This window comes from Salmo salar, chromosome 19 (genome assembly GCF_965601325.2).
Source record: "Salmo salar chromosome 19, fSalSal1, whole genome shotgun sequence".
Classification (NCBI taxonomy): domain Eukaryota; kingdom Metazoa; phylum Chordata; class Actinopteri; order Salmoniformes; family Salmonidae; genus Salmo; species Salmo salar.
In genome coordinates, this window is record NC_138309.1 from 9,164,228 (window position 1) to 9,177,194 (window position 12,967).

A 12,967-nucleotide genomic window follows, 5' to 3' on the forward strand; every position below is an offset into this window, starting at 1 on the left:
AGTCTTGGTGGTTCCAGAGTTCCTCTGTGGAGATAGGAAACGTTCCAGAAGGACAATCATCTCTGCAGCACTCCACAAATCAGGCCTTTATGGTAGAGTGGACAGACGGAAGCCACTCCTCAGTAAAAGGCACATGACAGCCCGCTTGGAGTTTGCCAAAAGGCACCTAAAGGACTCTCAGACCATGAGAAACAAGATTCTCTGGTCTGATGAAACCAAGATTAAACTCTTTGGCCTGAATGTCAAGTGTCACATCTGGGAGAAACCTGGCACCATCCCTACGGTAAAGCATGGTGGAGGCAGCGTCATGCTGTGGGGATATTTTTCAGCTGCAGGGACTGCGAGACTAGTCAGGATCGAGGGAAAGATGAACGAAGCAAAGTACAAGACGATCCTTGATGACAACCTGCTACAGAGTGCTCAGGACCTCAGACTGGGGCGAAGGTTCACCTTCCAACAGGCCAACGACCCTAAGCACACAGCCAAGACAACACAGGAGTGGCTTCGGGACAAGTCTCTGCTTGTCCTTGAGTGGCCCAGCCAGAGCCTGGACTTGAACCCAATCGAACATCTCTGGAGAGTCCTGAAAATAGCTGTGAAGCAACGCTCCCCATCCAACCTGACAGAGCTTTAGAGGATCTGCAGAGAAGATTGGGAGAAACTCCCCAAATACAGGTGTGTCAAGCTTGAAGCGTCATACCCAAGGAGACTCGAGGCTGTAATTGCTGCTTCAACAAAGTACTGAGTAAAGGATCTGAATACTTATGTAAATGTGATATTTCCTTTATTTTTATTTTTTTAAATATATTTGCAACAATTTCAAACAAACTGTTTTGGCTTTGTCATTATGGGGTATTGTGTGTAGATTGAGGGAATTCTTTTTTTATTACATTTTACAATAAGGCTGTAACGTAATAAAATGTGGAAAAAGTCAAGGGTTCTGAATACTTTCCGAAAGCACACTGTATACAGTATTGCAATGTGAAACATGTATTTCTACATGAAACACTGAATAAGTTTGTTCAAAAATTCACTATGATTTAGTGTGTTATACTTAATCATTTGAAAATATGCTTAGAGTTTTGAAACAACTGCCTTTTTGATGATCTGTTTCGAGTTTTGTACTAAACATTTTGAAAATGTACCACATACTTTTGAAAATTGCACCAAAGTGACTGAAAAAAATGAATAACAGCTTCATGGGCGGAACTCACGGTCTCCTTGACAACGGAGCGGCCCGACTGTGAGCTTTGCCTCTGAACCCAGCCTGTTGGTGTCACCCACGGCAACCTGACTGACTGGCAAATGGTCCTTATACACCAACAGACCACTGTCCTCTCTCCTGGGGAGGAGAAGAAAGAACAGATGAAGGAAGAGAGGAAAAGGAGGAGATAGTATGTTTCTATATTATTAATCTTGCAAAAATATAACAAATATTATGGAATGAAGAAAAGGGAGAGAGATAGGGGTAAACTTGTAAAGCGTTAACGTTTTAAATAGATGGTCTTTGTTCTGAAGCAGCCTGTATTTGTCCTTATTATCTGCTTGTTGTTCTCTGCCTTTTATGAGAACTAATATATGGAGGACACGATGGGAGTCAAGTGTGTGTGTGTCATGCCAACTCTATGTGTAATGAGGGGAAATAGAGATGTGTGTACTTTAGATCACATACTCACTCAACCGGAGAAAAAAACATTAATACACACAATATTAATGGAAAGAGGGAGAGAGAGAATAACACTCATCTGTTATCGTAACAAGAGAAAGAGAAAGAAAGAGAGAGAGGGTGTTGTGAAGCGAGAGGGGAGAGTAGGAGAGGGAGGGGGAGGAAGAGAGACAGAAGAAGAGAAGAGAGAAGGAGAGGGTAATTCAGAAAAGGACAGAGGGAGAAAAAGAAAGAGTAACTAGCAGCCATACATTATTCTAATGAGAACATCCATCAGGTGTTTTAAAGGGTTCAGAAACACAATGTTTTGTTATTATTGGAGGAGAGGGGGGACATCACTCACTGCTTCAACACACAGCCTTTTATACACTAACCTTGTTGTTTCTATGTGTAATATTTATATCACACACACACAGTCTTGTGGGGACTTCTGGTATAGTTAAACACGTTGTCATGACTATCCACGAGAATCCAAATAGGTCAGATCAGGTTTGATATGAATAACTTCAATCAGGCCCCCTCTCACCCGTAGAGGCGGAAGGAAATAACTAGTGGGGATTAACAACTCACATCCTGTTGTAAATCAAGGGAGGAGATCCAGGCCTGCACTCTCCAAATTCACTAAAGGAATGTGCTTTGTCTCAACAGACCTTTTTCCCGCTGAAACTCTAACACGTTCAAAAGCAACTACTGGAACAATATTTCTAACATTGAACGTAGGGAATGGTCAGAGGCGATCTATAGAACACTAACGTCCTTATGTTGGTTATTTTGTGATGTCATTAAAAATGTTAGAAAGGAAATATTGTAACTTGGAAAGTATACCCACTACATATATGAAGTTTCCATACTATGCGTTGTGCATGTAATATGAAAAAATATGAAAGTGTTTTTGTTAAGAGAGGGATGTGATTTGAGAAGCTATAAGAGATAATTTTCCCAGAAACTTTGCACAGTGAGTAGTTACCGCCCGGAATGAGGTCAAGGAGCGTGCCAGCCTGCCGGAACCGCCCCTTTCCACCAAATTGTATAAATGATGGGTTAAGAAAAAACACATTGGACCAGAAATGCTTGAAGCGGCAGCTACACGTTTAAAATGGTTTGAACTTTCAATCTCAACACGAGGTGAAGAAAAAAAACTCACCTCAGACAATCACTGGAATGGCCGATTAGCTGTCCTAAGTAAAGTATTTTTGAAAGCAAATTTAAGTAGGACCATCCTGTTACTCTGCTCAAACCCTCATATTACACTACTCTCATCACCCCACTTGGGAACCATCGATACGTCTGGCTAGCCTATCTTCAAAGAAGCATCTTCAAGAAACATTTCAGACAATCAGAACCTTACAAGCATGCTGTGAAAAGGCCCAACCCCCTTCCAAGGCTGCCTTGTTCATCGAGAGATCCCCGGATGAACCCAGGCATTTCACGTAAAAACATTCATGATTTCTTACTCAAAGCGGGCGGCGGTTCGTGTGCAAAGTATATGGTTACTGTAGGTGAAAGTAGTTTCTGAATGTCCCAATGTTAAGTATCTCTGTCCCTCTCTCTCGCCCTCTCCATATTTTCTTTAACAAGCAGCCATGTTGTTGTCATTCCGCTAGGGACCTGTTTTCAGTGTATTAAGTCTCCAGTCAATAACCGGTGCAGAGTATGTATGTTTATCCTGTTTTCCCATTTAATTAGCTAGTAAAAAAAGAATTAAACCAATTTGTTTAGTGCTGAATCATTAGTATGGCTCAGGTTTTTGCAGATGCAAGGAGGTTACAACTGTTCGGAATGATGATATGATACGAGGTTATGATTAATAAGTTCACTGTTTATAGATGTGATAGGTAAAGACCTTTTAGAGTTTAACTCGGGAGATTGTAACTCTTTAAAGAACTGCTCTCGTGGTGCCCCAGATCCCAATGAGTTAATTGTTACATTATTAATTTAATTGGGTAACAATTAAACATAGTTAGTTAATTTGATAAATAACAATCTTCAGATTAATGTTAAAGTCAAGTCACGACTACGACACACACACACACACACACACACACACACACACACACACACACACACACACACACACACACACACACACACACACACACACACACACACACACAAATGTCAGTTGTTACAGTATGTCTGATATTTGTCTCAAACATTGTTCGCCCCTGCTGCTGTTTTGGTTGGACCAGGTACCTCTTGAAAAATAGATTTTATCTCAATGAGACTAACCTGGATGGTTAAATAAAAATAAACACACACACAGTACCCCATTCCACGCCAACCCCTGTACTCACCATTGTTTGTGGTCAGCGTCACAGTTACAGTCATATTTGGGGTCAGTGCAGTTCCTGTCAATACCACAGGAACACTTCTGTATCCCTGGCCCTGATCCTCCCCAGTAGAAATGTTTCTCACTGCTCCTACCCACCCACCATGTGTAGGGGGTCCCATCTAGAGAGACACAGACACACACAGGAGATATTAGTATAAGACATATACACACACACACACTTTTTAAGATTCCAAACCAGTCCCAACGCCAGTCTGCTGCCTGATTCATGTCTCTTTAAATGTGTGTGTGTGTGTCTATGAGGTGGGGGGGTCACTGGTCTGTAATAAGAGCTGTAATATTGTTTTATTCAGATGCCCCGCTCTGTAGAGTAGAAAGATATGCATAATATCTGGGAACAGCACAATAACACACACAATATGAGACTATATGAGATAGGAGAAGATTGCTATTCTCTTTATTTCTAATAAAGGGCACAATATACGGATATAGATCTTCTATTCTGTTGTGATAAATATAAAATGCTATGAATATTATAATCCGAGACACAGTATAGAGAGGAGATGAGTAAGCAAAAGCAATGATAATCTCTGAAACACACAACATCTCTCTGTCTCACCTTAGTGGCACACAGAGCTTCATTCAAAAATGCTATACAGTATATCCAGTTTCAGAAATGTTGGCAACCATCACTCCTGTGTTCCAATGGCACGTTGTGTTAGCTAATCCAAATTTATCATTTTAAAAGGCTAATTGATCATTAGAAAACCATTTAGCAAATATGTTAGCACAGCTGAAAACTGTTGTCCTGATTAAAGAAGCAATAAAACTGGCCTTCTTTAGTTGAGTATCTGGAGCATCAGCATTTGTGGGTTTGATTACAGGCTCAAAATGGCCAGAAACAAATAGCGTCTGTGACATTAATATATTTTTACAAATAATAACTAAATACAGTTATATAATATCTGTATGTAAAACATTTACATTTGACATTGTAGACATTTAGCAGATGCTCTTATCCAGAGCGACTTACACTAAGTGCATTCATCTTAAGATAGCTAGGTGAGACAACCACACATCACAGTCAAATATACAGGACACGAACATTCCATTCCAGCTAAACAATGGCTATATAGCGTTTTGCAAAGTGTTCAAACACATCTAAAATCTATGAATAAAAAATATGAGAACAGTAATATTTTACACACACATGATGGTACCCATAAGCAATAACTTCTAAGGAAAAAAACACAAATTTGACTTTTTGGGGGGGATATAGCATTATGGAAATTAAATAATTTATTCCTGCATTTCTAATATCTCATCAAACACTGGGTGTATGTGTGGCGGATTGTGTGTGTATGTGAGTGTGTGTGTGAGTGCTTGTGTGAGTGCTTGTGTGTGTGTGTGTGTGTGAGTGCTTGTGTGAGTGTGTGTGTGTGTGCGTGAGTGTTTGTGTGTGTGTGTGAGTGCTTGTGTGTGTGAGAGTGTGTGTGTGTGAGTGTGTGTGAAGGTGAGTGTTTTTTTGTGTGTGTGTGTGTGTGTGAAGGTGAGTGTTTTTTTTTTTTTGTGTGTGTGTGTGTGTGTGTGTGTGTGTGTGTGTGTGTGTGTGTGTGTGCATTCGTACACACGCGCTCATATACACTTCCAGGTGCTCAATTCAATGTGGGTCTTTTGTGTCAATCACCTTAAAGGTCTTTTGTAATGAACATTTTTGAAACATTCTTTTCAACTTTTTCTCTTGAGAGCAATATAATTAGAGGCCTTTGATAAAAAGAATAGAACATCTAACTAAATTATACACCTATTAGACTATTAACGGGGCAATATAAATTAATATGTATTACCCATTGTTTCTTAAAGAATATGTCTTATAAATTCCACTTAGTTCAACTGTCTTACCCCATCAAACTAAAATATAAGCTTGTCCAATGCAGGGGCGGAAATCCCGGGGGGACGGGGGACACACGACCCCCCCATCCTGGGAAAAATATGATTTGTCCCCCCCAATATATCACTGAAACATAACTATGTAATTTAAATAATATTAATAATACGCAATGAAAGCAATTGTGCTGATTATAGACACTTAATAGCGCCTTTTTAAGTTTCAAAAGATTGCAACCCCCCCACCCTTTGCCTCACAATGGTTTGATCCACTGCCAGTTCCTTAGCTTGCTAGGTAACAGAGAGGTCGTACGTACGTAAATCCAGGCAATCGCGCACACACACTAGCTGAATATGCAGAGCTAGCGCGCAAATATTAACTATTAAGCTAGCTAGTACCTATTCCATTTATGTGGCGTCGTCAAAGATGGAATCAGCATGCAGATGATGTAAGTTAGTGCTTCAAAGTCCCTGTGATAAGGTTAGCGATAAACTGAAATCCAAACTGAACAGAACTACACTCTCTTCTACCATTGTCTTAAATATATTTAATGGTCTCGTTGCAAAAGCTAAATTGTCGCAAGTGAACTTTTATTAATTTATTTTATTTCACCTTTATTTAACCCGGGTAGCAAAGATTATAGCAAACACCACTGAAACTGAATTGGTGCTCGCTAGCTTTGCAAATTCAGCTATTGTTGGAAGCCAGCCAATATGAAACAAACTATTAAAATTACAAAAGGTTGCAGCATATGTTGTGTAAATGGTGAACTCATACAGCTGTCAACTCTTGTCATTTTAATCCGTTTCACATTTGCTAGCTACCTTTTAGATCGAAGCCCAAATAGAATGATTGAAGATGATAGAAGCCCATCTCCTACTGTAAATAACCTACACACTGTGTGTGTAGCCAGCCAGCCAGGTAGAAAAATAAAAGACGGACATCAGAGTATTTTTCAATACACCAAAACGCATAGTAAGAACCCTAGTAGCCTAATATCTCAAAGACTAGTTGATAAAATGTTCATAAGAAAGAAATGAAATTCTAATGGAAATGTTTCACAATGATGTCATTAGGCAGAGCAGGCAACAGATGGCACACAGACAGCAGAGTTGGGGACAGATATGCAGGGACAGACTGGCAGAGACAGGGAGTCTCAGGTAAGTTTGTTGAGTCTTTGTTTGGCAACATTATGAAAGGTTCTCAATTTTTTTGACTTGTAAAATAGGAACATAATTGTAAAATGCCATGGATACCCCCACTCTCAACTTAAACAGGTGACTGAACTAAGATTTGTTAAAGGCAATGCTATTGCTGTTGTGATTAGTTGTGTAGTTTTGGGTACCGGTAGTTAGGAGTACGGCAAACACCTTATTTCTTTGGTTCCTCAATATACATTTACCATATTACAATGTAGGCTATGTGTTACAGCACTACTTTTGGTGTCCCCCTTAGGAATTGCTCTTGAGAAAATGTAATGTAATTGTCCCCTCCAAAGTTGATATCAGATTTTCGCCAATGGTCCAATGTATACTAGGGAAAATGTAAACAAACACTGTATACCCTCAAAACATGGTTACAACTGTAATTTTTGTCCTTGCCTCCATAGCTATCTATGACTTTGAGAGTGGTTACATTTCTCCAGCTCATCCCTCAGCTTTTTACAAAAACAGTGTCAGGGAGGGCAATTTGTTATTGTTTCAACTGCTGATTGCCCCCTTTAAAATGAGAGAGTGTGTGTGTGAGAGAGAGAGAGAGAGAGATAGAGAGTGGTTGTGAAGAAGTCCTCTGTTCTCCTCCCTGGTGTGCCTTTTAACAAATTCAACTTCAAAACGAGAGTTTAGAGCCTGTCTCTCCTCTATTTTCTCGCTGTGTTCATCCCTTCCCTCTTGTCACAGAGCTAAATCCCCCTGCAAACACCTCAATCCTTCACGGGAGAAGAAGTAAGAGAAAAAAAGGAGAAAATAAGAGAGGGAAGAGAGACGTGGATTGATAACTGCTGTTGTATGGTGTAGCTCCTCTTTGGGAAGCTCCACTACGGTACTTAGCCCGACAAAGCTTTATCTGTCTGCTAGGCTAAGTGTGTGTGTGTGTGTGTGTGTGTATGTATGGGTGTGTGTGTGTATGTGTGTGTGTTGCCACCCACTGTCATTGCGGTTAAGGACAGCAGTGTCCGAATGAGCTGGAAACAATCTTCTCTAGACACCATTAGGGTTCTGATGGCTGGGGTCTGCTGCCTCTGACAGGTATATGAAGAGCAGGTGCAGATACCAACCTCTTAGGGCTAGGGGGCAGTGTTCAGAAGTTTGGATAAATTACGTGCCCAAAGTAAACTGCCGGTTACTCAGGCCCAGAAGCTAGGATATGCATATAATTGGTAGCATTGGATAGAAAACATTCTGAAGTTTCTAAAACTGTTAAAATAATGTCTGTGAGTATAACAGAACTGACATGGCAGGCAAAAACCCAAGGACAATCCATCCAGATTTCTTTTGTTTGAGGTCACTGTTCATTTCAACGCTTGTCTATGGGATATACAAATAAATAGCTACCAGATTGCAGTTCCTATGGCTTCCACTAGATGTCAACAGTCTTTAGAAAGAGTTTCAGGCTTGTTTTTTGAAAAATGAATTAGTAGTTGTAGTTTTTCAAGGTGGCTCTCATTTTGACTGTAGTCTTGTGGCGCACGTGGATGAGTGCGCACACCTCGTTATTTATCTCCGGTATTAAACATACTACATTCTGTCTTAAATTTTTACGTTTATTTACATATTAGGGTACCTGAGGATTGATTAGAAATGTTGTTTGACTTGTTTGGACGAAGTTTATTGGTACCTTTTCGGATTCCTTTGTCTGCATGTTGAACGAGTGGAACGGGTGGATTACTGAATCAAATGCGCCAACTAAACTGACTTTTTTGTGATATAAAGAAGGACTTTATCAAACAAAACGACCATTAGTTGTGTAGCTGGGACCCTAGGGATTACAAACAGAGGAAGATCTTCAAAGGCAAGTGATTTATTTTATCACTATTTCAGATTAATGCTGGTGTATGCGGGGTGTGTCCTCAGATAATCGCATGGGATGCTTTCGCCGTAAAGCCTTTTTGAAATCTAACAACGCGGTTGGATTAACAAGAAGTTAAGCTTTTAAATGATGTAGGACACTTGTATGTTCATAAATGTTTAATATTACAATTTTGTAATTTGAATTTGGCGCGCTCCAGCTTCACCGGATGTTGTTGATTTTGATCCCTTCAGCGGGATCTGTGCGCTAAGAGGTTTTAAAGTTCCACTGGCCTGCCACTCCAACAGGGATACAAACATTATGGCTGCCCTTACGGCTCTGATGACCTGCAGTAGCACTCTGCAGGTGCATGATCCTCCTGACAGGGATAGGAGCACTACAGACGCCGTTTTGGATCTAATTGCTTGGCTTGATCTCTATGGCAGGGAAATGAAGCTGTCAGTCACAGGGTTATCTAGTGACAGAAATACTGTTTTCCCCTCTGGCTTTCTCTCTCTCTCTCACTCTCTCTCTCTCTTTCTCTCGTTTATACTCCCCCGCTTCGCTTAATCCCATGCTATGTAGCCCCCCACCCCTCATTTCTCGCTCTTTCTCTTCCTCTCTTCTCTTCAGTTCGGCTCTACTTCCATCACTATATCTCTCTCTCTCTCCCTCTCTCTTTGCTTGGTAGTGGCTTGTTGAAGGTCTGGACTTGCATACTAGCATGCTGGTCACAAACGCACACCACACACACACACACACACACACACACACACACACACACACACACACACACACACACACACACACACACACACACACACACACACACACACACACACACACACACACACACACACACACACACACCACATTGAGAGTGAATGTGTGTGTAAGGCCAGCTAGTTGTGTGTTTGCAGTAATATACGAGGGACAGCAGATCAATACAGGCAGCATTCCCCATGGGCTGCCGACCTACTGGAAATACACCGGGACATGAGCAGGATGAGAGTGAATTTTTACAGTGTGTGTGTATGTATGTGTGTGTGTTGCCACCCGCTGTCATTGCGGTTAAGGACAGCAGTGTCTGAATGAGCTGGAAACAATCTTCTCTAGACGCCATTAGGGTTCTGATGGCTGGGGTCTGCTGCCTCTGACAGGTATATGAAGAGCAGGTGCAGATACCATTAAAGTTCCACTGGCCTGCCACTCCGAAAGGGATACAAACATTATGGCTGCCATTACGGCTCTGATGACCTGCAGCAGCACTCTGTCTTTGTGAAAGGCTATGATCTCAGTGACAGGGATATGAACACTATGGAGGCTATTACGGCTCAATAACCTACAAATGCAGTCTGACACCCTGAAAGGCTATGATCCTCCTGACAGGGATAGGAGCACTACGGACGCCATTTTGGATCTAATTGCTTGGCTTGATCTCTATGGCAGGGAAATGAAGCTGTCAGTCACAGAGTTATCTAGTGACAGAAATACTGTTTTCCCCTCTGGCTTTCTCTCTCTCTCTCTCTCTCTCTCTCTCTCTCTCTCTCTCTCTCGCTCTCTCTTTCTCTCGTTTCTACTCCCCCGCTCCGCTTAATCCCTTGCTATGTAACCCCCCACCCCTCATTTCTCGCTCTTTCTCTTCTCTTCAGTTTGGCTCAACTTATATCTCTATCTCTCTCGCTCTCTCTCTCTCTCTCTCTCTCTCTGCTTGGAAGTGGCTTGTTGAAGGTCTGGACTTGCATTCTAGCATGCTGGTCACACACACACACACACACACACACACACACACACACACACACACACACACACACACACACACACACACAGATAGCCATTGTAAATGACAAAGTGTGGGCTGGAGACCATAAACAACCCTAATCATCATTAGCGGATGGTAATTTCTGTGTGTGTGTGTGTGTGTGTGTGTGTGTGTGTGTGTGTGTGTGTGTGTGTGTGTGTGTGTGTGTGTGTGTGTGTGTGTGTGTGTGTGTGTGTGTGTGTGTGTGTGTGTGAGACAATCAGTCAGATTTAGTGTTGTACGCGTCCGGGTCAAGGCCGATGGACAGATATGTCATGACAAAATGGCTTCGTGGGGATGGTCTCATTTTTTACAACACTTTTTCATTCACTCCATCAATCCATTTAATTTGTTTATCAGGCCTGCCAGGGAGATGCTCAACACTCATCATTACAAATGAGGACAAAACAACTAAATGAAGGTGATGGCAGAGAGAGAGAGAGAGAGAGAGAGAGAGAGAGAGAGAGAGAGGAGAAGGCAGAGTCAGAGAGAGAGGAATGTGTGAGAGGGAGAGAGGGGAAGGCAGAGTCAGAGAGAGAGAGAGGAATGTGTGAGAGGGAGAGCGGGAAAGGCAGAGTCAGAGAGAGAGATGAATGTGTGAGGGAGAGAGGGGTGAGGAAGAGGGTGGAAAGGGTCAGGAGTGAAAGAAAGAAAGAAAGAGATAGGGGGACAGAATATGTTGTACAACATAATTCAACCCAATCAATACGGCCAGAGTTCACTGACAGATCAACAACTGTCTCTCTGGAAGTATGGGGAGAGGTTTCCAAGGTTACAGTCACCCCCCCACTCACACACTCTCTCCATCCCTTTCTCTCCCTCCCCCTCTCTCCACCTCCAATCCACCTCTCTCTCTCTCTCTCTCTCTAGCCTGAGGAAGGGTCAGTGCAGCCTTTCACTGTTCTATACTTTATGTAATGTACACAATGCACCAGCTGTTACATTCTGTATAGAATAGGGATTGTATAGAATGGAAGAATGCTATTTCATATTCTGTTCCATTATAGAGGAAGCGCTCAGAGAAATCCTATGATCCATGTGTTCTATGTGTCATTCTATGGAGGAACTGAGGCAGGTGAAGCGGGAAGGTGTTTTACTAAGACATTATATACACCACACACACACACACACACACACACACACACACACACACACACACACACACACACACCACACACACACACACACACACACACACACACACACACACGTTATGTTCTATCCTCGTGGGGATCTAAAATGTATTTCCATTAAAAATCATATTTTCCCTAACCTCTAACCTAACCCTAACTACAACGCTAATCCTAACCTTAACCCTAACCTTAACCCGTTACCATAACCCAAACCCTAAACCTAAACCTAACCACTAACCCCTAACCCCTAATCCTTACCTTCATTCTTTACCTTAAATAAAGGTTAAATAAATAATATGACTTTAGCATGACTTTAGCAACCCCATCAGTAACCAAACTCCCATATGTATTTATTAGCTGGAGAACTGCACTCTGGGCCTGTTCTTTTCTAAATGCTGTTATGATCTTAAACATCTGTTCAAATCAATGAAAACAACATGATTAAGACATGGTTCTCAGATAATTATAAATCTAAATAAAGACGATCCAAAAACACCAAAGTATAGTAAGTCTTGTTCTGTTAGATGCACACACCACCCGCTTCTCTCCTCTTCTCTATTTCCCGCAGGTTAACATTTATTCTAATGAGTCTTCAAGCTTGAAGTTGTATTAGTTCTATGTACAGGATACACATAGTATACAACATCCAACTAAACGCTTACTTGCATGTTCCTTCTTGACAATGCAACAACAATAGGAAATAATACAAGATAAGAATACGAACATAAAGTAAATGGTAGTAGAATATAATATATTTCTTTAGTATAGTACAGGTAGGCACAATTTATACTACAATATTTACACATGTACAGTGAGGGAAAAAAGTATTTGATCCCCTGCTGATTTTGTACGTTGGCCCACTGACAAAGAAATGATCAGTCTATAATTTTAATGTTAGGTTTATTTGAACAGTGAGAGACAGAATAACAACAAAAAAATCCAGAAAAACGCATGTCAAAAATGTTATAAATTGATTTGCATTTTAATGAGGGAAATAAGTATTTGACCCCTCTGCAAAACATGACTTAGTACTTGGTGGCAAAACCCTTATTGACAATCACAGAGGTCAGATGTTTCTTGTAGTTGGCCACAAGGTTTGCACACATCTCAGGAGGGATTTTGTCCCACTCCTCTTTGCAGATCTTCTCCAAGTCATTAAGGTTTCGAGGCTGACGTTTGGTAA

General features: G+C 41.3%; 1 protein-coding gene across 1 annotated transcript in view; it reads right to left on the reverse strand.

Annotated features, from left to right (window-relative positions):
* The window catches only part of LOC106578389 (contactin-associated protein-like 2), a 227,629-nt gene that overhangs the window by 42,825 nt on the left and 171,837 nt on the right, over positions 1–12,967 (reverse strand). The window contains exons 16-17 of the mRNA XM_045702061.2: positions 3,961–4,117; positions 1,215–1,342 (exon numbers count right to left, since the gene is read on the reverse strand). Coding sequence (XP_045558017.1) covers positions 1,215–1,342; positions 3,961–4,117 — 285 coding nt within the window. The remainder of the gene's footprint in view (positions 1–1,214; positions 1,343–3,960; positions 4,118–12,967) is intronic.